The sequence below is a fragment of the Heloderma suspectum genome, chromosome 7, assembly GCF_057233095.1.
Source record: "Heloderma suspectum isolate Gila_16-S chromosome 7, 16-S_ref, whole genome shotgun sequence".
Taxonomy (NCBI): domain Eukaryota; kingdom Metazoa; phylum Chordata; class Lepidosauria; order Squamata; family Helodermatidae; genus Heloderma; species Heloderma suspectum.
Window position 1 is genome coordinate 103,801,987 of NC_139464.1, and position 21,596 is coordinate 103,823,582.

At 41.3% G+C, this 21,596-nt stretch overlaps 1 protein-coding gene across 1 annotated transcript in view; it reads left to right on the forward strand.

Moving 5' to 3' along the window:
* Window positions 1–19,636, forward strand: part of SLC26A4 (solute carrier family 26 member 4) — a 38,889-nt gene extending 19,253 nt beyond the window's left edge. Inside the window, exons 12-20 of the mRNA XM_084811047.1 lie at window positions 682–788; window positions 2,979–3,048; window positions 4,510–4,602; window positions 4,940–5,035; window positions 12,475–12,705; window positions 13,696–13,750; window positions 15,524–15,669; window positions 17,415–17,495; window positions 18,009–19,636. Coding sequence (XP_084667173.1) covers window positions 682–788; window positions 2,979–3,048; window positions 4,510–4,602; window positions 4,940–5,035; window positions 12,475–12,705; window positions 13,696–13,750; window positions 15,524–15,669; window positions 17,415–17,495; window positions 18,009–18,032 — 903 coding nt within the window. The 3' untranslated portion in view covers window positions 18,033–19,636. The remainder of the gene's footprint in view (window positions 1–681; window positions 789–2,978; window positions 3,049–4,509; window positions 4,603–4,939; window positions 5,036–12,474; window positions 12,706–13,695; window positions 13,751–15,523; window positions 15,670–17,414; window positions 17,496–18,008) is intronic.
* The last annotated feature ends 1,960 nt before the right edge of the window (window positions 19,637–21,596 follow it).

Consider the following 21,596-nt stretch of genomic DNA (forward strand, 5'->3'; position numbering starts at 1 on the left):
TAGTTCTCACAGAAGTGAACCCTCTCTCTCTGCCCCCATGTTTGGACTGTAACGCCTCAGGTGGGGGCTTACATGATTGAACACTCCAGCACACACACAAAAAATCCTGGCACATAGAAAACTAGGATGTTAGGGAGAAAGGTAGACTAGAATCCTTTTCCATATCTACATGCTTTCTAAGTAGAGGGCATATTTTTTATGAAGGAGCAGGGCCAGTTTTGGGTTTCTGTGGCCTCTCAGGTGTGGGTCATCTAGTCATGCCTGTTTGCCACCCCTCCATAGAATTGGTGAGGGGCGGTCATAGAACCTCCCTCTCATCCTCCCATTCCTCCGCCCTATAAAAGTCTGATATTGGCAGCTGGGTGGGGCTGTCCCGCAAACAATGGGAAGAGAGAGTAGGAGAATTCAGTGCCACCCAGATGAAAGAACCTGAAGTGGCAGCACCTCCACCACCGACAGAGGAGGAAGGGCAACAACAAGAAGTCAGTACTAGGCTGTTGGCAGTTGTCTGACAATGCCACCTGGTTCTGCCGGGCCTGTGAAGGAGACTTCAATTATATACAGACCTGCAGCATGATGTGGTATAGCCCAGACACATGTTTACTACCTCAGCAAGAACTAGACTATATTCTGCTATGTATACTAGGGGCGTCTAGCCTTTTCTTGTTATTTCTTTTCCAGATGATCTGGGTTTTCACATGTATAGCATCCATTATTCTGGGGCTGGATTTAGGATTACTTGCTGGTCTGGTGTTTGCACTGCTGACTGTTGTACTGAGAGTTCAGTTGTAAGTACCGTATAAGCAAGAGCTGTTTCTGCAGTTTTACACCCAAGACAAGTAAAATAAATGAATGAATAAAAAGCAAAGATAGACACAAAGTATTGTGGTTCTGCTATTTTGCAAGCATGCAGTGCCACAATTGTTGATTTTTTAAAAAAAAGTTGTAATAGGAAGGTGAAAGACAATTATATCACACCATATACATCTGGAGTTACTTCAGCATAAACAATTACGAGTAGGCACATGGAGTCGAAAATGGACATTTAGAGATGGGAACATGAGAAGGAGCAGACAGAACTAGGCCAATGTATTTTAAATAGTTTCAGTCAAAACTGCAGTAAGCTATAACTATTATAACGAGTAGTAGAGTGTAGGTACAGCCCTGGTTGCAGTGGACCTAGGTATTTAAATGCAAATACATTGGTTTAGATGGCTAATAGTAAATATTGTTAGTTCAGTAGTTGTCCTGGGACTACAGTTGGTCCCTGGTGCACTTTCAGGTGCTCCCTGAGACCACAGTGAAAAATAATAGAGGAAAATGGTGAAGAGTCAGCTATTTCCCTGAGGTTTCTACCACATACTAAAGAGGCAGCATGCAAATGGCTGCAGTGCAAAAGTTAAAGAAACTCCTTGGTGTGCACATCAAGTAGAGTGGTTAAGCCACTGTTTATGCTTTCAGCAGAATCAAAGTTATCCCTCTCTCTGGAAGGATTTTCTGGATTAACCCACTTAGGCCTGAGGGTGAAGAATTGGGTCTTTGAATCCATCCATCCACACACACAAAATATTGCATCTAGAAAACTGGTATGTCCGAGACACAAGGGTGCATCCTGACATTGTGTGTGTGTGTGTTTTTAATGAGGCACCATTCAAGTGCCTCATTTGCTACCACAAGATGTCGTGATGGCCACCAATTTGGATGGCTTTAAAAGGGGGTTAGACAAAATCCTGGAGGAGAAGGCTATCAACAGCTACTAGTCCTGATGGCTATATGCTACCTCCAGTATCAGAGGCAGTATGTCCAACACCAGTTGGGGAACATGGTGGGAGGGTGCTGTTGCGCTCATGTCTTGCTTGTGGGTCTCCTGTCAACAGCTGGTTGTCATTGTGTGACAATGGAGCCTTGGTATGATCCAGCATGGCTCTTCTTATGTTCTTACATTCTTAAGTGGAACAGTCTAGGAAAAGCATTACCACTTGATTCTGCTACATGTATAAACTGAGACTAAAAAGGCTCATGAAACACATGGGTGATCCTCCGTGCTTTGTACATATTTGGTAGAATCCAACTGTGCCCCAGCGCTAGGGCTAATGACATTGTGCTGATGTAAACCAATGCTTGTGCAATATAACTAGCACTTGCTATGGCAATGGAAAAAAAGTGGTGATTTGCTGCTGAATTTCATTGGTTTACACTAAGACAACATCATTAACCCTAGTACTGGGGCACAGTTGGATACTGTCCATAGCTTGGATGATGGCCACAGAAAGCAAATGCACTGTTTGACCTATAATTCTGAAGCCTTTCCAGCCTCCTCTCTCATGGCTGGCCATAAGTTAAGACAATGTGTTGGTCCGGTATAGTTGTCCTCCATATAACCAAGTTTAGGGCTCAAGCCTATGGCTGCTAGTCAGCAGCTAGAAAGCCATAGGATAGGTTGGTTCCTGGAGAACCAACTCCCACCCCCTCCCACGCCACCTTGTAGGCAGCATGGATCAGCCGTGCACTCCACGCTCGTAAGAGCAGTGCGGAGCAGCGAAAACAGGGCGTCCCTGGGGGAAGGCCGAGGCGGGGAAGTCGGAAGTCAGCCGCCACTTCCCATGCTCTGAGGTCCCGCGGCTAGACAGCCAAAATTGGCTGTCTAGCTGCAAAGGAAGGACTGGGGGAGCGAGGAGGAGATCCTCACCACTCTTCCTGCCCTGCACTGGATAGGTGGTCACCCCTGGGGTAAGAGGCGATCATCAATCTTGGTAGGATTGCTCCCTCCAGAACCTTTCTACTACCAAATTAATCCCTTGCCATTTAGCACAAAATAAGCGAATTAACCTCTCCTCCTGTTCTTGCTATTCAGTTCATAGATAAGGTGATTAATAGTAGCTCGGATAACATTTGCTTCCAACAACTTGTTCTGTATAATGCATTCATTTAACATTTGGATATGAACTTGGATCCATGTTTTGTTTTGTTTCTGTCAGTCCTTCGTGGGGTAGCCTTGGCAGTGTTCCTGGCACAGACCTATATAAAAACGTCAAAGAATACAAAAATGTAAGACTTTCCAAGAAGTTAATATTTCACACACATAAAATTAGTGTTGCTTTAAGATTTGTTTCAAGGTTGGTTGAAGTGCAGTGAGTCTGCAAGACAAAATTATCTATTGGCCTATTCCTCAGTTTTTCTCAGTAGGCAGAGCGGGACAAAGAAGACACGGCCAGGACGGAGTTTATTGCAACATGAAGTGTGTCAGGCCACAGCATATGCTTTGTTCCATAGTTTCTGACAGCGGAACACAAATATGAAATAGCTACAGTTAATTAATTTCTGTGTACATTTGCTACATCAATAAATGAACCGTGAGCATGTTGCCATTCTGAATTCCCATTAGATGAATGGGGTCTTTCTGGGTCTTTTTCTTTTTTTGGTCTTTCTGACCAAAGGCTTGTGCAGACACAGTTTTGTTGTTGTTGTTTAAAAAAGAGAAATGGCAGCAGCTTCCCTCTTAGTGTTACACCTAATACTACCCTTGATCTTGGAGTGATAGGATGACAGTTATTCAAGTATAATGGTGGGGAAGAGAAATCTTGCTGGAGAAGGGTATGATGATGGTAGAGCCAAACAAATAAAAAGCAAACACAAAATTCCAAGAAACAAATGACTGATGCTTGCTTGAAAGCTGGAGTGTAGGTAGGGGGAGATGGTGTGGGGAGTACATACCCTTTATAAATTAAAAAAATGGATGAGCATTGTTGCCAAAGAGGAGGTCCTCTTACTTGAACTAACTTTTTTGAAACCCTGAGTTATGATTCGAGTGCCCTACAAAGAAGAAATAGCCTGAAGGGGAAATGACTTTGTGTATTCCTAGCATAAAGGGTTCCCTCATTTCTTAAAAAAAAAATCTAAAAATATTCACACTCCGTACCTCTGCAATACGGTGTACTTTTTATGTATCTATAACTGTGACTGAGGGGCTGTCACAGTTAAACACACATACTAGGCCATCAGGACTAGTATCAATGGGTACTAGTCCTGATGGCCATGTGCTACCTCCAGTGTATGCCTATGTACATCAGTTGCTGGGGAACATGGGCGGGAGGGTGCCATGGCACTCATGTCTTGCTTGAAGGTCTCCTGTCAATAGCTGGTTGGCCACTGTGTGAACAGAATGCTGGACTGGATGGACCCTTGGTCTGATCTAGCATAGCTCTTCTTATGTTCTTATGTCACTGCTGCTGGATTCATAGCTGGCTTCCCCTCCTCCCCCAATCCTGGTCAGCTTTCAGAAAAAGTGGTTGACACTGTGTCCCAAGACTGGGAGAAGGGATCTCTGGAGCCCATGTGGACATAGGGGAAGGGTAGGCAGTCAGGAAGGGAATTGTGTGAAAAAGATTGGCAAATAAATCGGAGTGGTTAAAAAGGGAAGGAGTCAGCTAAGCAATCCAGCACAGACAGAATGGCAGGAACACTCACACAATGCATGCTTATTTTAACTGAAAATTATTTTCACAACAGGTTGTTGAACCAGAAGGAGTTAAGATTCTCAGATTTTCAAGTCCTATTTTTTATGCTAACATTGATGGCTTGAGAAGCAGCCTCAAATCCACTGTGAGTAGTCTAATATTTCGGAATATTTTCTGATTACAGTGGCCATAGTCCATACCATGGCATAATGCTCAGGCCCGGTCTGAAGGCAGGGGAGGCAGTAATTTTGTCGAAGCTAGACAGGTCTCATTCCGGTCAGTGCCAAGATGGGAGAATGCCTGGAAACCTCATGGAAACCTCCTTGAGTTCCGTGATGGAAGAAATATGGGATATAAATGTAATAAATAAATGATGGTGCACTTAAGGCCATTTATTTTGAAAGATTGTGGCTAATGTGTTTCTTCTTCTACCATACCTGGAAAACAAATGAAGTATCTTTGTTCAATTCTGCTTTCTCCAGGTAGGATTTGATGCCATTCGGGTATATAACAAGAGGCTTAAAGCTCTGAGAAAGATACAGAAGCTAATCAAGAAGGGAAAATTAAAAGCAACAAAAGTAAAGTATCCATCGTCCTTCTCCACTCAGTGTTTAAAGGCTTTTTTCATGAGGAATAAACCTGAAATATAAGTGCCAGTTTTGTTTCAGAACAGATTAATGAGATTTCCATTTCTATTTTATTTTACCATGACGTATGTTAATGTTCATAGCAGGAAGCAGAATATCTAAATGGGAGGAAACAGATCAGAACTTCATATGTGTCATCAAAAGACTCTATGGCTAGAGTAGTCTATACAAGTGTTTCTTTTGCTTGTATATATATAAAAATAGTGCTGTTTGAGGGAGACTGTCTGACCCTATGTCATATGATGTGTCAAAGGAGATTTTCAGGTGGTGGGTGGGAATACTATATATATCGCACACATCTGTGTCTATGCCACACTGAAATGGAAAGGCAAAGAATTTGGTGCAAATAGACAAAGAGACTCTCTTAGCAAATGCTGAAACTACTGGAGGGGAAAAACACAGCAAGGCTGTAACACCTAAGCCAGTCAACCAAGTTAATTGTAGAGAGAGATCCAAGAAGCAGAGCAATAACCACAGAATTAATTTGTTAACAACGTGTATTGGCCCCAGGAGCGTAACCAAGTCACCTGTAGTGTTACAAGGGCCTAGAGATCCATAATGCCTTGCTTAAGTTCATTATTAATGCAATTCCCTTGCTAGTAAGCCTCTGAGCATGTGCAGATGAGTCAAAAGGCCAATAACAGCCCCATCACATTCCATACTAATGAGGAGAGTGTCTTATCACTCATGTGCCTGAAAAGCAGAGGTTGTTTACCTTAAAGCTACAGGTGGCTGTGCTGAGAACCAAGTGCTGTTAGTTTATGCTGAGAATGAACACTAGGGGGTGCTTGCTGCTGTTCTGCTGCTAACATGTATGGTATAAAATCCATGTTACCCCATGGTTCTGGGTTCAGAGAAGGTGTCTGATCCAACCATTGGGTACGCCTGTGTGCTGTAAGTTACCCAAAAAGTCTCCTTGTAAGCAAACCTTTGAGTCTGATTTATTGCTATCTTGGCCCCTCTAACCTAAGAGTTCAACGCCCACGGCCGGGGCAACACAATTGGCGCAGCAAGCAGGGTGCCAAGGATACTGCTATGTTCGGATTCCCAAGGAAGGAGGATCAGGGGGTCGGCGTGCTAAACCGACTCCCAGGCTGGCCACAGTTGGAGCTGTGGGGTCCAGCCACAAAGCAATTGGTGGTCCTGTGTGGCCTGATTTGGTCAGAGGTCAAAGAGGACTGCACACCAGTGGGTCTGGAAACTGCATTAGAATCTCTGCAGCTGGAAAAGTGGTCAGCTAAAGAGAAGCAGCGTGCAGGACCTCTAGCATGGTTATTGCTGACAGCTTTAGGAGCTGTCAGGCAGAAGGAGTCAGAACGGAGACAGAAAACAGCAGAACAGCCCAAGGATGAGCTGGGAGAAGAGCAAGATCTGAGGCTGTTAATTAGAGAAATGTTGCAGGACAGCCTGGCTTCTAACGAGGCATGGGAGCGTGAAGCCGAAGAAGTAGCTGTTAGCCTGGTACGCCAAGGTTGGAAGAATTGCCCAAAGCGTTCTGGAGTGTGCAACATCATCACTTCGCCTGATTGGGATGAAATCCCTAAGAAGTGGAAACTGAAAATGAAGACCCAGAAACTGAAGATGAAGAATGGAGTAAAGGTGAAGAATCTGTGTGCCCAGAGCACATACTAGACCCCTCTTAGAGTGGAAAGTGTGCCAGAGGATGGTCCCAAGGCAGAATGAAGCAGAGAGACCACGTCAAAGATTTCTGTCAGGGTAACCATGTTTAGCTTTGAACTGTTCTAAAATTTAATAGAGCCTGTAGCCACTGACCATCAGCTATATGATTTCTGAAAAGTGTAACCATTAAGCTTTTGCCATGGGATTCCCTGCAATGAAGGAATCTCACTGATTTGAGTATCCAGTGTTGGACTGCCTGAGCATGTGCGCTGAAGAGATTGAGAAACCTGGCAGCATATGTTCCTGGCCAGGCAAAACGCTACTACCATGCTCCTGCAAGCTGCAAGCAAACTGTGTAAGCTGGGAGACCCAACCTGATTGAGAAGAAGATATTGGGGTAGCTGTCTTCAAGAACACCGAAACCTGTGTAGTCGGCTGGCTGATGCTGTAAGTAATGTTACAACTGCAAACTAAGACTGTTTTCCTTTTTGAGACCCCAGCAGAAAAAAGCTGACATGAGTTATTTGTCGCCCCTGACAAAGCAAAGATTTGGCTGCCGGTTAGCTCATCGTGTCTTATTTCGAACCTGGGATTTACAAAATAATTGTGAAGCTCTACCTTCAGGTCCTGCAAATCACCCCGCCACCTCCCAAAGAAGATTGATGGCTGCATAAAGAATGCAAATATAAGGCGACTCCCATCTCCCTGCAACGTAAGAAGAAGAAGGGGAGGTCATGTTATGAATCCCTGGCTAGCCTGCCTAGTGATTAATAGCCCAGAGAGTCCCCACCACCACCACCACGCAAGCCTCAGTTTCCTTAGTCCGTGTTTGAGAAGCGTTTAGAAGTATAATTGTTGTTCTGTTATTGTTAAAAGTCATGCAGTTCAAAACTGCCCTGTAATTGTGAAGTTTACTTTTGCAGAGGAGAGGAGGTCGTAGCCAATTAGCTCTCCTTTTCTCCTTGCAAAAGAAATAGTTTTGCTGTTTTTAATGTGTTTGAAATAACTTAGATTTAGATTTCCAAGTAGACCCATTGAAAGCTCAGAAGCACTGGCAATGTTTTTGCAGGCTCCCTAGCTTGGACAGTTGGTTCCCCTCAGCAATCTCTGAGCAACCAAGCTGAGAAAGTGTGGGGGGAAGGGAGGAAATTTTAGAGTGAAAAGTCTTATGAGAGTGAAAGTAATGTCAAGGCCTAGCTTCAGTAATGCAGTGAGCCTTGTAAGTTATAGCCAAGATTTGATCAGAATTAGCCTAGAAGAGTTTAGGCCTATTCAGTTTTTAGAATGTTAGAGTCTGTGTGATCTCATTTCTGTCAGTCCTCAGAGCAGAGCCAGGGGGAGTCACCCAACTCCCTGTCCGCCGCCGGTTTAGCCTTGGCAGGCAGGGAGGCTGGAAGATGTCTACGAGAATCTGACAGAGGCAGAGTGAGAGTGGTAGATGAGTCACCCAGGTTGAAGCATCACTGCTAGAAAGCTGAGGAGTGCCGCTCTGTTTGGACAGAAGCCTTGCTGAAAGGCTAAAAGCCCTTGTCGGTCAAGGGATCTGGAAGGGGTGTACAGTCACACCTTCCCCCTTAAGCTGATGCAGAGGCGGGGAGCCTTTGCTGGGAACATCTCATCTTCATTGCCCAAAGCCTCCTCTGTTTGGATCCATCATTTTTTGGACTTTTTAGAGACACTCTGCATATGGACTGGAACTTTGGATTGTCAAAGACTTGCCATGGAAAGTACTGTGAGGCTTTTCATGGACTTGTAGAGTGTGTGTCTGTGTTTGTAGTCAGCTCAGTGTTATATGATTTATAACACTGATCATATGATTGTATGATCAGTCAGCAGGCTGAGTTTGATCTATGACTTTTGGACTTCCCTCTGCCAGAACTCATGCAGCGTGGAATTGCCAATGCAAAAGCGGTGGCCTAGAACTCTTTGCATGTGTGGGCATGCCCTTCCCTGGATCTTGATGGGCCCTCACCCTGCAGCCAGAGGAGCAGTATGATTGCTGGATCTGCTCCATCATGCCTCACCATGCAAGAAATGTTTTCCAGTCATGGCATTAGATTTCAGTGAAAGTTTGTTGTGTGTATTTTATGATTTGTTAACTACTATGTAATATTTGTAAGTGTTTTTACTGTCAGTTGCAACTCTGAATGATACCGAGTGTGGTTCCCAATGGTTTAATGGTAGTGCTGCCTGGGACAGAGCCTTCAGAGTTAACACGCAGAAGGCAAACAAATCCATGGAAAAAAGAGAAAGATCGAGACAGGGACAAAGAGAAAGACAGAAGGAAAGATAAGGAAAGCGTGGAGACAGAGAAAGTGGCAGACAGACAGAGATGGGGAAAAGGCAAAGAGGGGGAGCAGGAGAAGGGGAAAAGAGAGGGAGAAAGAGAAGGAGAAAGGCAAAGAAAAAATGAAAAAGTGAAGGGAAAAGAAGAGGACAAAGAGAAAGAAAAAGGGAGGGTGCCAGAAAATGCTCCCTAGGACTGTTGTGGGGTCCCTATGGGTTTGTAAATACCTTGAAGAGCCCTGCAGTAGGTAATTACAGGGCTTGGAGGGTGAGATGGCAACAAGACATCTTCAGTCCAGCTGATTATGCCTGGAGCCTATTACCTGGGGGTGGAGTAGCCACAATAATGTACAAAGTGAATGTTTTTAGAAAGGCAATAGAAACAGTATTGAACAACACTGCTGAAGCACTAGAAGCCATTGAGATAAAGATGATAAGCAGAGTGTGCTAAATCACAGTGTAAAGGCTCTGTATGTGCAAAGTAAGAAGATACATCACCTAGAAGGGGAGTCCCTCTTCGAACCGATCTCAGACTGGTTTCAAATAATTGGGGGGTGAGGAAAACAACAGAATGGGAAAGACTAGAGATCTCTTCAAGAAAATCGGAGATCTCAAGGGAACATTTTGTGCAAAGACGGGCATGATAAAGGACCAAGAAGGCAGGGACCTAACAGAAACAGATGAGATTAAGAAGAGGTGGAAAGAATACACAGAAGAACTATACAGGAAAGATCTTAATGTCCCTGATAGCCATGAGAGTGCGGTCACTGAACTTGAGCCAGACATCCTTGAGAGTGAAGTCAAGTGGGCCTTAGGAAGCATTACTAACAACAAAGCTAGCGGAGATGACAGTATTCCAGCTGAGCTATTTAAGATCCTAAAAGATGATGCTGTTAAAGTGCTGCACTCAATATGCCAGCAAATTTGGAACACTCAAAAGTAGCCACAAGACTGGAAAAGGTCAGTTTACATTCCAATTCCAAAGAAGGGCAGTGCCAAAGAGTGTTCAAACTACCGCACAATTGCACTCATTTCACATGCCAGGAAGGTGATGCTCAAAATCCTATAAGCTAGGCTTCAGCAGTATGCGAACCGAGAACTACCGGAAGTACAAGCTGGGTTTCGAAGAGGCAGAGGAACTAGAGATCAAATCGCCAACATTCGCTGCATCATGGAGAAAGCAAGAGAATTCCAGAAAAACGTCTATTTCTAATTCATTGACTACGCTAAAGCCTTTGATTGTGTGGATCACAACAAACTCTGGCAAATTCTTAAAGTGATGGGAGTACCAGACCACCTTACCTGTCTCCTGAGAAACCTGTACGAGGGTCAAAAAGCAACAGTAAAAACCAAACATGGAACAACCGATTGGTTCAAAATTGGGAAAGGAGTACGACAAGGCTGCATATTGTCACCCTGCTTATTTAACTTATATGCAGAGTACATCATGAGAAACGCCGGGTTGGATGAATCACAGGTCGGAATTAAGATTGCCGGGAGAATTATCAACAACCTCCGATATGCAGATGATACCACCCTAATGGCAGAAAGCGAAGAGGATCTAAAGAGCCTCTTATTGAGGGTGAAAGAGGAGAGTGCAAAAGCTGGTTTGAAACTCAACATTAAAAAAAACTAAGATCATGGCATCTGGCCCTATCACTTCCTGGCATATAGAAGGGGAAGAAATGGAAGCAGTGACAGATTTTATTTTCTTGGGCTCCAAGATCACCGCAGACGGTGACTGTAGCCATGAAATTAAAAGACGCTTGCTCCTTGGGAGGAAAGCGATGGCAAACCTAGACAGCATAGTAAGAAGCAGAGACATCACCTTGCTGACAAAGGTCCATCTAATCAAAGCTATGGTTTTCCCAGTAGTAACGTATGGCTGTGAGCTGGACTATAAGGAAGGCTGAGCGCCGAAGAATTGATGCTTTCGAACTGTGGTGCTGGAGAAGACTCTTACGAGTCCCCTGGACTGCAAGGAGGTCAAATCAGTCCATCCTAAAGGAAATCAACCCTGAGTGCTCATTGGAAGGACAGATACTGAAGCTGAAGCTCAAATATTTTGGCCACCTAATGCGAAGAGAAAACTCTCTGGAAAAGACCCTGATGCTGGGGAAGACTGAAGGCAAAAGGAGAAGGGGACGGCAGAGGATGAGATGGCTAGATAGCATCAGCGATGCAATGAATATGGACTTGAGCACGCTCCGGGAGAGAGCGCAGGACAGGAAGGCCTGGCGTGCTATGGTCCATGGGGTCACGAAGAGTCGGACACGACTGAACGACTGAACAACAACAACAAGAAGCGAGTGGTTGCAATAATTGTGACTGCTATTGGCAGCTTTATAGCTTTGTGTGCTTGCTCATATGGCTGTTGCATTTTAAAGTATACATTTAAGTAGATTATTAAAGCAATTCCCTTGCTAATAAGCCTCTGAGCTTGTGCAGATGAGTCAAACGGCCGATAACAGCCCCAGCACATTCCATACTAATGAGGAGAGTGTCTTATCACTCATGTACCTGAGAAGCAAAGGTTGTTTACCTTAAAGCTACAGGTGGCTGTGCTGAGAACCAAGTGCTGTTAGTTTATGCTGAGAATGAACACTGGCGGGGGGGGGGGTTGCTGCTGTTATGCTGCTAACATATATGGTCTAAAACCCATGTTACCTCATGGCTCTGGGTTCAGAGAAGCTGTCTGATCCAACCATTGGGAATGCCTGTGTGCTGTAAGTTACCCACTAAAGTCTCCTTGTGAGTAAACCCTTGAATCTGATTTATCACTATCTTGGCACCTCTAACCTAAGAGTTCATTGCCCACGGCTGGGGCAACACACAAGGCAAGAGCTAGAACGTGGCTTAGAAGTATCTGTAGGTACGTACTTAGAGTTTGGGGATAGACCTCAAACAGACCTCCCTTTTTCTGAGCTGGGGTATGGTACAGTGGAAGGGAGATTATCACCAACCTCGAAGTTGCTTGTTCAAGAGTGGAATCTGATGCAAGGGCATTTGGATAATTAAGGTATAAGAGAAAAGATTGTGCTCATCTACCTGTGTACATAACATGGTGGAGACCGGAATACAGTATTGAACATTCCTTCCTAAGAATCTCAACATTTATTTTAGATTATGCACATCTCCATAATTTCTTCTGGACACAGACTATGACTTCCCTTTTTTTGCAAACAGTGATCTCTCTTCTTTTTTCTAATGGTGTAGACTATACTTCTTATATGCAGGTGTATGTATTATATGTGCCTATACACAGTATTAGACAATTAAATAGTTGGGCTTTGATCTTATTCCCAACAAATTTAGTGCATACATATACATGTCACATGTAAAGAAAATATGAAAGGTTAGTTTCCCATTAATTGATTAAAAAATTTATTATGGAGAAAATCCACAGTTCCATACTTTTGTTAGTAAGTATTGTGCTGAATATATTGTGTATATATTCTGCTTAGAATGGCATCATCAGTGATTCTGGTACTACTAATGAGGCTTTTGAACCTGATGAAGACCCAGAAGATTCTGCAGATCTTGACATTCCAACTAAAGAAGTAGAAATCCAGGTGGACTGGAATTCAGAACTCCCAGTCAAAGTCAATGTCCCCAGAGTACCTCTCCACAGTCTAATTTTTGATTTTGGAGCTGTATCCTTCATGGATGTAGTAGCAGTGAGAGTAATGAAAACGGTAAGAATATTTTATCACCTTTCTAATTTTTTTCAATCCAGTCATTAGCATTGATGGAATTGCTGGATTGTTATGTAATTCATGCACATGAAAGGAAAAGGCACATATGAGTTGCTATCAACACATAATAAACTTGAACCGTTGACATGTCTTTCTATACATATTCTGAGGTATAAGGGCCAAACTATATGTGATACCATTTCTGGAAATAGCAATTGTGTGAATGGTATTTTAAAGTAAGTACGAGGTTTGCGGCCCCCAATCCTGACTGAGCTGTGTAACCCTTTATTCGCCACTGTTGTCCCAATTTAGATTGGCCCTTTCCCTGCACCTGCTATTTACACTGGAGTGAAAGCTTTTGTCTGCACCAATGGAAGCCTTTTTTCCAGTTCAAATAGGTGTAGGACCTTGATATGGATGGGGACCATAGTGGGGAGGAGAAGGGTTAAAGCCCTTTACCAGAGTCCCAATCTGGATCAGCCCCCCACCCCCCATATTTATTTTTAAAAGAACATTCACACCATTGCTAGTTGCATGAGTAGTGTCCTGTCTAGTTTGGCCCTAAAAGACTACAGTATTTGTTAAGGAGAGTCATATTTGCCCTGGGCTAATTGTGGTCTGGAATGTGTTCATATAATTCCTCTAATGTGTTTTTTGTCTGTCACACTTGTCAACTTATACAAATTCTCCTAAGGCAGAAAACAATGTCTATTCTAGAACTGTTCCCTGTCACAATCAAAACTTACATTTACCCATGCTTAAAGTGAAACCAGTATGTTTATCTTTACTATTCATATTAATTTAGATTACACGCTTAAATTTGTGTTAAAACATCAAAATGCTAATAGAATGGTTCTGCACATTAGGTTTAGATGAAACAAAGTGCAAGTAGTGACTTTAATAAAATAATGTAGTTCTGAAAACCGGCTACCTGTCGAAACAAAGCCCATGAGAACAGATTTAAGATAAACCCAATCCTTTTCTTTTCAGATTGTCAAAGAGTTTGAGAGGATTGATGTGAAAGTATACATCGCATCACATCTTGGTAAATACAAATCTACCCAGCACTGATGGACTGCAGTCAGAAAAGAGAGCAAAATGCAGGGGAGAGTGTAGAATACATGATTTGCTTGCAGAATCCTTGGCCCAGCAATTCCTGGTATCTCCAGTTAATGAGAGACTTGGGGTCCTTCCAGATGACATTTTTATTGTACACTTGCCCTGCCTCATACATAGAATTTTATGGGAGGTCCAGATAATGTCATCTTTTGTGTCTTCCCACTGCTTCTTCTGTCTTTTTTCTATTAAAAAATCCATTAAGGATGCAATCCTTATGCATGTTTAGATAGAAAAAGTCCTACAACTCCCAGGATTTCCCAGCCAGTTGTAGGACTTTTTTCTGCCTAAACATGCATAGGGTTATGCTCTAAGGAGGAAAAGACAGAATAGCTGCACAGCGATTTTGATTGGTAATACTATGGTAGTGCTAGGAGCTGTCCATCTGTAAGCACCCTCAGATAGATTGCAAAGCTGGGGAAGTCCTCTACCTGAGACGAAGAACTGGTGCCAGTTGGAGGAAGTTCTGGGCTAGATGGACCAAGGCCTTGACTAGGTATAAGGTAGACTAACATACAGGAAATGGAGATGTGCAGATTTCCTTGTAGGTTTGCAAAATTACAGAGTATTTTCCAAGCAATATTTTACGAAATAGATAACCTCTGCTCAAGACTGGCTAACTGGTGGAGTGGTATTTAACAGATGTTTGAAAAGGGACATCACTTAGCTCTCAGGGCCAATTTAGACACAATGTCAGGAGATCCGTGCGGTACATCCTGCTGTTTTGGAAAAGATTAATAGCAGCCATGGGGAAGGTGAGGTGGGGTGGGGCGGAGGGGGGGATCCAGTCAAGAACACAGCAGTGCATAAGGGTGTGTGTGTGTGTTTACTTTTTCCCCACTGTGCCATTTAAAAAAAAATACCCCCCCCCAAAGCTGCCATTTACCCTATGAGGCAAAACATAGGTTACTATACCATTACTTGCATGTTTTGCCCCATGAGACAAATAGCAGCTTGCGGGGGGTGGGGGGATTTTAATTGGGAAAATGGCATGGGTGGGATGATCAACCCCCTTCCCTAGTACCACAGTCCTGAGTGGATCAACCCCTTCCCACGGCTGCTATTTATACTTCTAAAAACAGCAGGAGCCCAGTCACAGATTCCTCCATATTATATGTAGCTGCACCATCAGTCCTTTTATTTTCAGCACTAGTTGGTTATCAACAGCTCTCTGCAAAGTCAAGTGAAACTTTTCTTGGGGTAATAGTACTTGTTATCTGTTCCTGATGTTCAAGGCATGGAAGCCTCTCATTGACACCAGTATGCCCTGTAACTTAAATTAGCTCCCTGTATATTTGTGTGTATGCCATCATAATGTACATTTATTTTTATACATTCTGTCAGTCACTAACTTGGTATCTCACTAACTTGAATTAAAACTATTAATGCTGTACCTGAGCAGGATATGGCCAGTGGAAGTGGAACAGCATATAATTGGGAAAATGAGAGCAAAACCAGTGCAATACATATAGGATGTGGAGACTTATGTGAGAGCTATTATTTATAATTTGAACCAATTATTATAGGGTTCTTAGCCATTTATTTTCTTTGGCTGAGAACATACATTTTGGCAGGCAATAGTAAACATTTGAATAGTTTTGTGCATACAGTGATGTTTCAGTAGGCATATGTAAATTGCTGAATTAAATTCCTTTTTAACTGTTCTTTTTAAATGTTGTTTTAAAATATTTTTTCTCTTCAGACCACATTATCAAAACACTGGAACATTGTGCCTTTTTTGATGATAATATTCAAAAAGAGATGTTTTTCCTGACTGTCCATGATGCTGTACTCCACATACAGAGTCAGATTATGCATAGAGACATCCAGGACCCTATATTTGAAAAGGTAGACCAAACGTAGTTTTGTTTTCATTAATTTATATATACTAGCATGGAGCCTAACTTTTGTGAGTTTATGGAACAGAACTTATGGAACAGAGATTTTTCAACGCCTCATTGCACCCCCATATTCCCCCAAATCAATTTCTTTGGATTCAGAACACCATGGAATATGGCCTTGGGAAGAATGGTGACAATTTGGGACAGCCCCCCCGCTTTGCAAGAGCACAAATGCCTTAGCTCATGCAGGGCACCTTTATTCAAGCCTCTAAATAATCTTTGTATAGGGAAGACTAAAACCAAGAAGGAATTAGAGAGACACAGGCTTTTTGTTTAACAAAAAGCACATTCTTTAAACACTTAGACATTGCTTTCTCATTAAAAATGTGCAAAATGGTGTACAGTTCTGCAGAACTGTCTGTAGAAGGAGGTCATAGAAATGTCTATCTCCTCCAGACAGTACATCAGAATCACCCATGGAACCCCTCTACCACTGCAGAAATGTTTTCTTTCAGCTTGCCAATAAGGACTGGTCCAATTACAATCTTGTGAGCACACTATTGATGGTATTGTCTTTGTCATGGGCCACCAGTATTTTAATAGTTCTCGCCAGATCTTTGGATTCAGCTTAAATTTTCTTTTTAATGAATACCTCAGCTATGAGCCATAACTCTCTGATATCCATTTGAAAGGGAGCGGCAAACCATGGAAATGGATTCAGCATTTGGCAGTATTGATTTTGTGCTAACATCAACATGGGGCAGTATGCAATTGGACACTAGGGAGTTTTCTAGGGAATCCTGTCGCACCAGCTAATGCGATTGCAGTTGCACCAGAGGTCCCTTATGCTAATCAACATAATTTATGTTAGTGCTAAATTATGTTAGTGGGTAGTATCCAGTTAGATCAGATTAGGTCAGCAAGGTCATCTTGAGGAGGGCTTTGGAGATAAACAGTTACAACTTCAGTGAACTTAATAATGACAACTGAAGGCTTTAGTGATTGTTCTCCACCCTGGGGACTTGATTCTGCCTAGAGCAGCTGAGGACAGAGATTGTCCTACAGATCTGACCCAATCCTTCAGACCCAAACAGTGGAACCAAGATGGGACTATATGTGCCCCCCCAAACACACACACACACACGTCCTCTGTCATATAATAAGGAAAGAGGAACTATGGGCATGAATTCTTTATTTATTTGAAAGGTGTCAAGGAGGCACTGGTTATTTCACCATTGCTGCAGTCCCATTTTAGCAAAGCATAAATGGAATGATGGTTTGTTTAGCCCTGCTCCTAAATAGACTGCTGTGTTTAAGGCTGCAATCCTATACTCACTTATTTGGGAGTAATCCCCATTGAACTCAGTGGGACATATGTTTGAGTAGACATGCACAGCATTGTGTTTTAAATCTTATTAGAAGAGGCCTTCACCTGGTGACCCACCCCAAAAGTAAATTAGTAGTTAGTACAGAATCCTGAATGTGTTCATTCTTATTTTCAATATTTGATAGAAAAGACTATACCCTTTAATCTATATATCTATGCACATAATATTAACAAATTATTTAAATACTATTTGGAAAAATATCACAAGTACTACTGGTTTTATTTGGGTTATAATTTAGTGGCTCTTAATGTTTAAATCACCAAATTTCTGTCTTTTGAATTTAAAAACACAAATTACGTATATAAGATAATTATACGGAGTCCTTTAATACCAGACAATCACAACTCTTAATCTTTTGGTCCAGATTTCACTGATGCAGGAGTCAAAGGAACCAATAGAATTCACAGAAACAAACCAGAGCGAAGAGCTTGATGTTCAGGAAGAGGTATGGTTTAATTTAGTACAATGTATCTGTAATTTCTATCCTTTTTTCCCTCATAAAATTGTACGTGGCCTATTTAGCAAACAGACTAGAAGACCCATCCCTAAGATTCAATCTTTTCTACTTCACAGAGGTTTATTACCCACATACTACAGTCTGGTTAAGGGAAATTACTCCTGCCTTATAGTGTCTCTAGAATAGCTCTCTCTCAGAGGCCATGATCATCCAGGAACTTCTATGAATCTTTTACTCCAATCTGGAGCCGATTATAGGGAAGGTCCTAGAGATTTGTCCAGAGAAAGAATTATCTACACACTACAGACTTGAACAGGTTTAACACGGAACTCTAACAGAGGATTGGCAGCACCTTCATCAAACTACATTTCCAAAGATTCTTTGGGGAAAATAATGCCAGTGAAATTGGCATATGATTGAACATAACTGTAAGATTATGAAAAACAGATTCTTTTCAGAAATAATTTTTCTCCATTCCCTTTAAAAAACTTTTCTTACCAGGCAATGCGCAGGCTTGCGTCATGAAGGACAGCTATTCAATTCATCATATCTGTGAATTCTGCGACAGACATGCACCAATATTCCAAGTGGTTTTATTATTGGGACAATGTACTTTGCACTAGAAGAAAACATTTATCTTATGCTACAGATGTGTCAGACTCTAATTTCTCTCTTTGTATGCTATCCTTGATTACAGTTATTTTGTAAACCTATTCAGAATCAACTTACTATGGAAATGGATAGCAAGATCTTCATAACTATATCAGAATTGACTATTAGCTTTCAGATGCGGACACATAAATAACTATTTATGTTGCAGTGTTATTTCAATGTACATAACCGAAAGGAAGAAAGAATGTGTTATGAATTGGGAAGATGGCTTAGACTCTGTTTGTATGATACCAAGCAGAATGTGATTTCTCTATGTCTCAGGGGTACCTCTAGGTGCTACGGCCACAAAGCCAACACTATTTATGACTAATAAATAAAGCAATAATAGTAAGAATCTGTGTTCTGGAGGGCAAAACTGGTCTCTTGATATTCCTATCATACTAACTGGTCTCTGGAAGTTCATAAAAATACATGGGATACAGTTTACAAGTCACTTAGTGCAGAACCAATGAACTGAAGTCTGTAGAATTAGGTTACAGTATATCAATCAGATATATAGAATTAAGTTGGAATATATCAGTTTCAGATGACATCTAAATTCTTTATTTTCTTGGTGATGGCCAACCTTTTTGGAAAGTGTACACCAACTGAAATCCAAAGTAAAGACAGTTCCATTATAGTTTACACTGCTATGGTACATCCCTCCACCCCTCCATGTGCTGATATGCTTTTGCCTCTTATGTACAGAATCAGGGAATCCTCATTAGCAGAGTTGGAAGGACAGGCCTGGAGTCCAAGTCTGACTGCAATAACCAGGCCCTTCTTTTCTTGCCCAGGTATGCCACAAACTCCTGTTACCTGTGGCACTTATGGCGCCCATGTGGCAGATTGGCTACCCATCTTGTTAATCAACACTGCCTCTTAATCATTAATCAGTACAAATGGAAACTATTCAGGCAAATAAGAAATACTTGCTCATTGTGCTATTTTAAAAAATTGCCAGTGATATATCTGGAATGAAATACTACTGCCACCAAGCCCTGTAACACAACGTTAAATGTTGCCAGGCTAGCAAATAAGTATTTAGGATGGTATGATAACCCATGATGTTACATTAGTGCTGTCAATTAAACATTAAAGGTTTAGATGCTGATTTGGTTTTTAAAGCTAGCACAGATAGTAATAATAACTGAAGATAAACAAAACAGCAACTAATCACCAAAGGGTTCGAACAGCATAGAACTTGGGTAAGTGAATGGGGTGTGTCACCTGTGTGGTTTGAGGACTGAAATCATAAGTTTCTTAGGACACCTATCATTTGTGTACCTGATTAAAAATGTCAGTTTTACACTAACAAGTGCCTTACTACATAAAAATATTAAAATTAATGCATCTGCTAGTGAATTCATTAACATAATAAAGTAACACAAACAGAACAAATTAAAATAGCTCTTGGTATGTTTCTCAATAGCTATGCATATCACCATTTCATCAAATAAAGATCTGTAAGTTTTACGAAGTCCATTATATTTCTGAGCTTCTTTTTGTCTTCTAATATATTTTTTCCTTAGAAATTACACATGAGTCATAGCAGGACATTGTTGGGTTTTCCTGATACAGTAGAATATTTTTCTTCGCAGAAGTGGGTCTGAAATGCGTCATCCATCCTTAAAAATCCAGAGATCACTGTGCACAACAAGGAATCACAAGCAGCTGGTACTATCTGTGGAAATCCTTGTGTGGCAGCACAGACATTAGACACAGATACACATTAGTACTGAGAGATGGATGTGAAAGTGAACACTTCTCAGTGATGTACTACACTGACATACAGATGTACCCTAGGCAATCCATTTTTCTATCTGCCCTAGTCATTCAGTTTGCTGTGTGTAACATCCATTACCAACTTATGCGTGGAAAGGTCAAATTCCTGGATCTTCCCTTTCCTCCAACCCTCCTATCAAGTGCACTGGAGGGCATCAGGCTGCTTACCTCTTATTTTTAAAATCCCACTAGTTTCAATATAGACCATTTTCCTAGGGGTATGTGTTTAGAACTGAGATATAAGATACACTTTTTTATTTAGGTTCCATTCCAATCTCATGGTTTGAGCATAAAAAGGAAATCTCATACAAGGGAAAGTCTGCAATCCTATACACACTTACCTGGAAATAAGTACCATTGAATTCAGTGGGCTTACTTCTCCCTGGACATGTGTAGAATTGTACTACAAAACTTTGATTCAAAACATAGCATTCACCAGCAGGTAAGAGCTATATATTTATATTTATTTAGGGCACACTCCTATGTATGCTTAGACAGAAAAAAAATCCTACAACTCCCAGCATTCCCCAGCCAGCCTGGGGAATGCTGGGAGTTGTAGGCCATTTTTCTGTCTAAAAATGCATAGAATTGCACCCTTATTCATATTTCTGGCTAACACGTGAACACACTCTTTTGTTCTCAGTTTATTATGAGAAAGTTTTTTTATTCTAATTTTATTCAACAAATGTATCTTGTCATTTTCTGCAATAAAATACAGTCAATTATTTAAAAACAATTCTACAATAACATTGTTTGGTACCATGCAGAAAAAGAACACACTCTTCAGTGGAAATGAATATACATAAACTTCTTGCTTTTATATGAAGAAAAATATCTGGTCATTTGTCTAAAGATACATTCATGGGAAACTCCTCATGAAAATAATAACAGGCTTAACTTTTGCCATAATAAAGAAATTGTATTTTCCTACAAATTTTGTAAATATTAACACTGAATCTTTGTACCTATATAGTTTGTTGGATTTTTAACTTAAGAAATTGTGATTTATTTCAGCTATGTTTCTGCCTATATTAGAAATGATATTTTGAAAACAAAAATGTACAGTGAAAGAAATATATACTTACATTCTCTTTTCAGTCTCTTTCTTCTGACTGTTAGCTATTTATGTCATTTTGGTCCTAGTATGGTCCTTATAAAGAAACTCACTCAAACTCCCCATGGCAGTGGGTGGGGGGCTGGATGACATATGTATGCCCAATACATGTGTCATATGTATCCCCAATACATGTGTCATATGTATCCCCAATACATGTGTCATATGTATCCCCAATACATGTGTCATATGTATCCCCAATACATGTGTCATATGTAATAGATATGATGTATCTTAAGATACAAAGATAACCCAAGTTGGCAATATTAAACTCATCCATTGGCTCCCAGAGTGATTTTTTAAATGTTTTGCTTGTTTATTTGTTAGTTGTTTCATAAAAATACAATTCTCTAAGTGACGTACAAAATATCAAGTATAAAACAAAATTAAAAACAATAAAAATACAACAATTTAGCAATAAGTCCAGCATAAAAGGATAAAACAAATTTATCAACCTGTTCCAAGTATGTATGTTACTTTTGTAAAAGGTCTCTAACCCCAAATCTCACTGGGCCTTTTCAGCTGGTTCCCAGTCCATA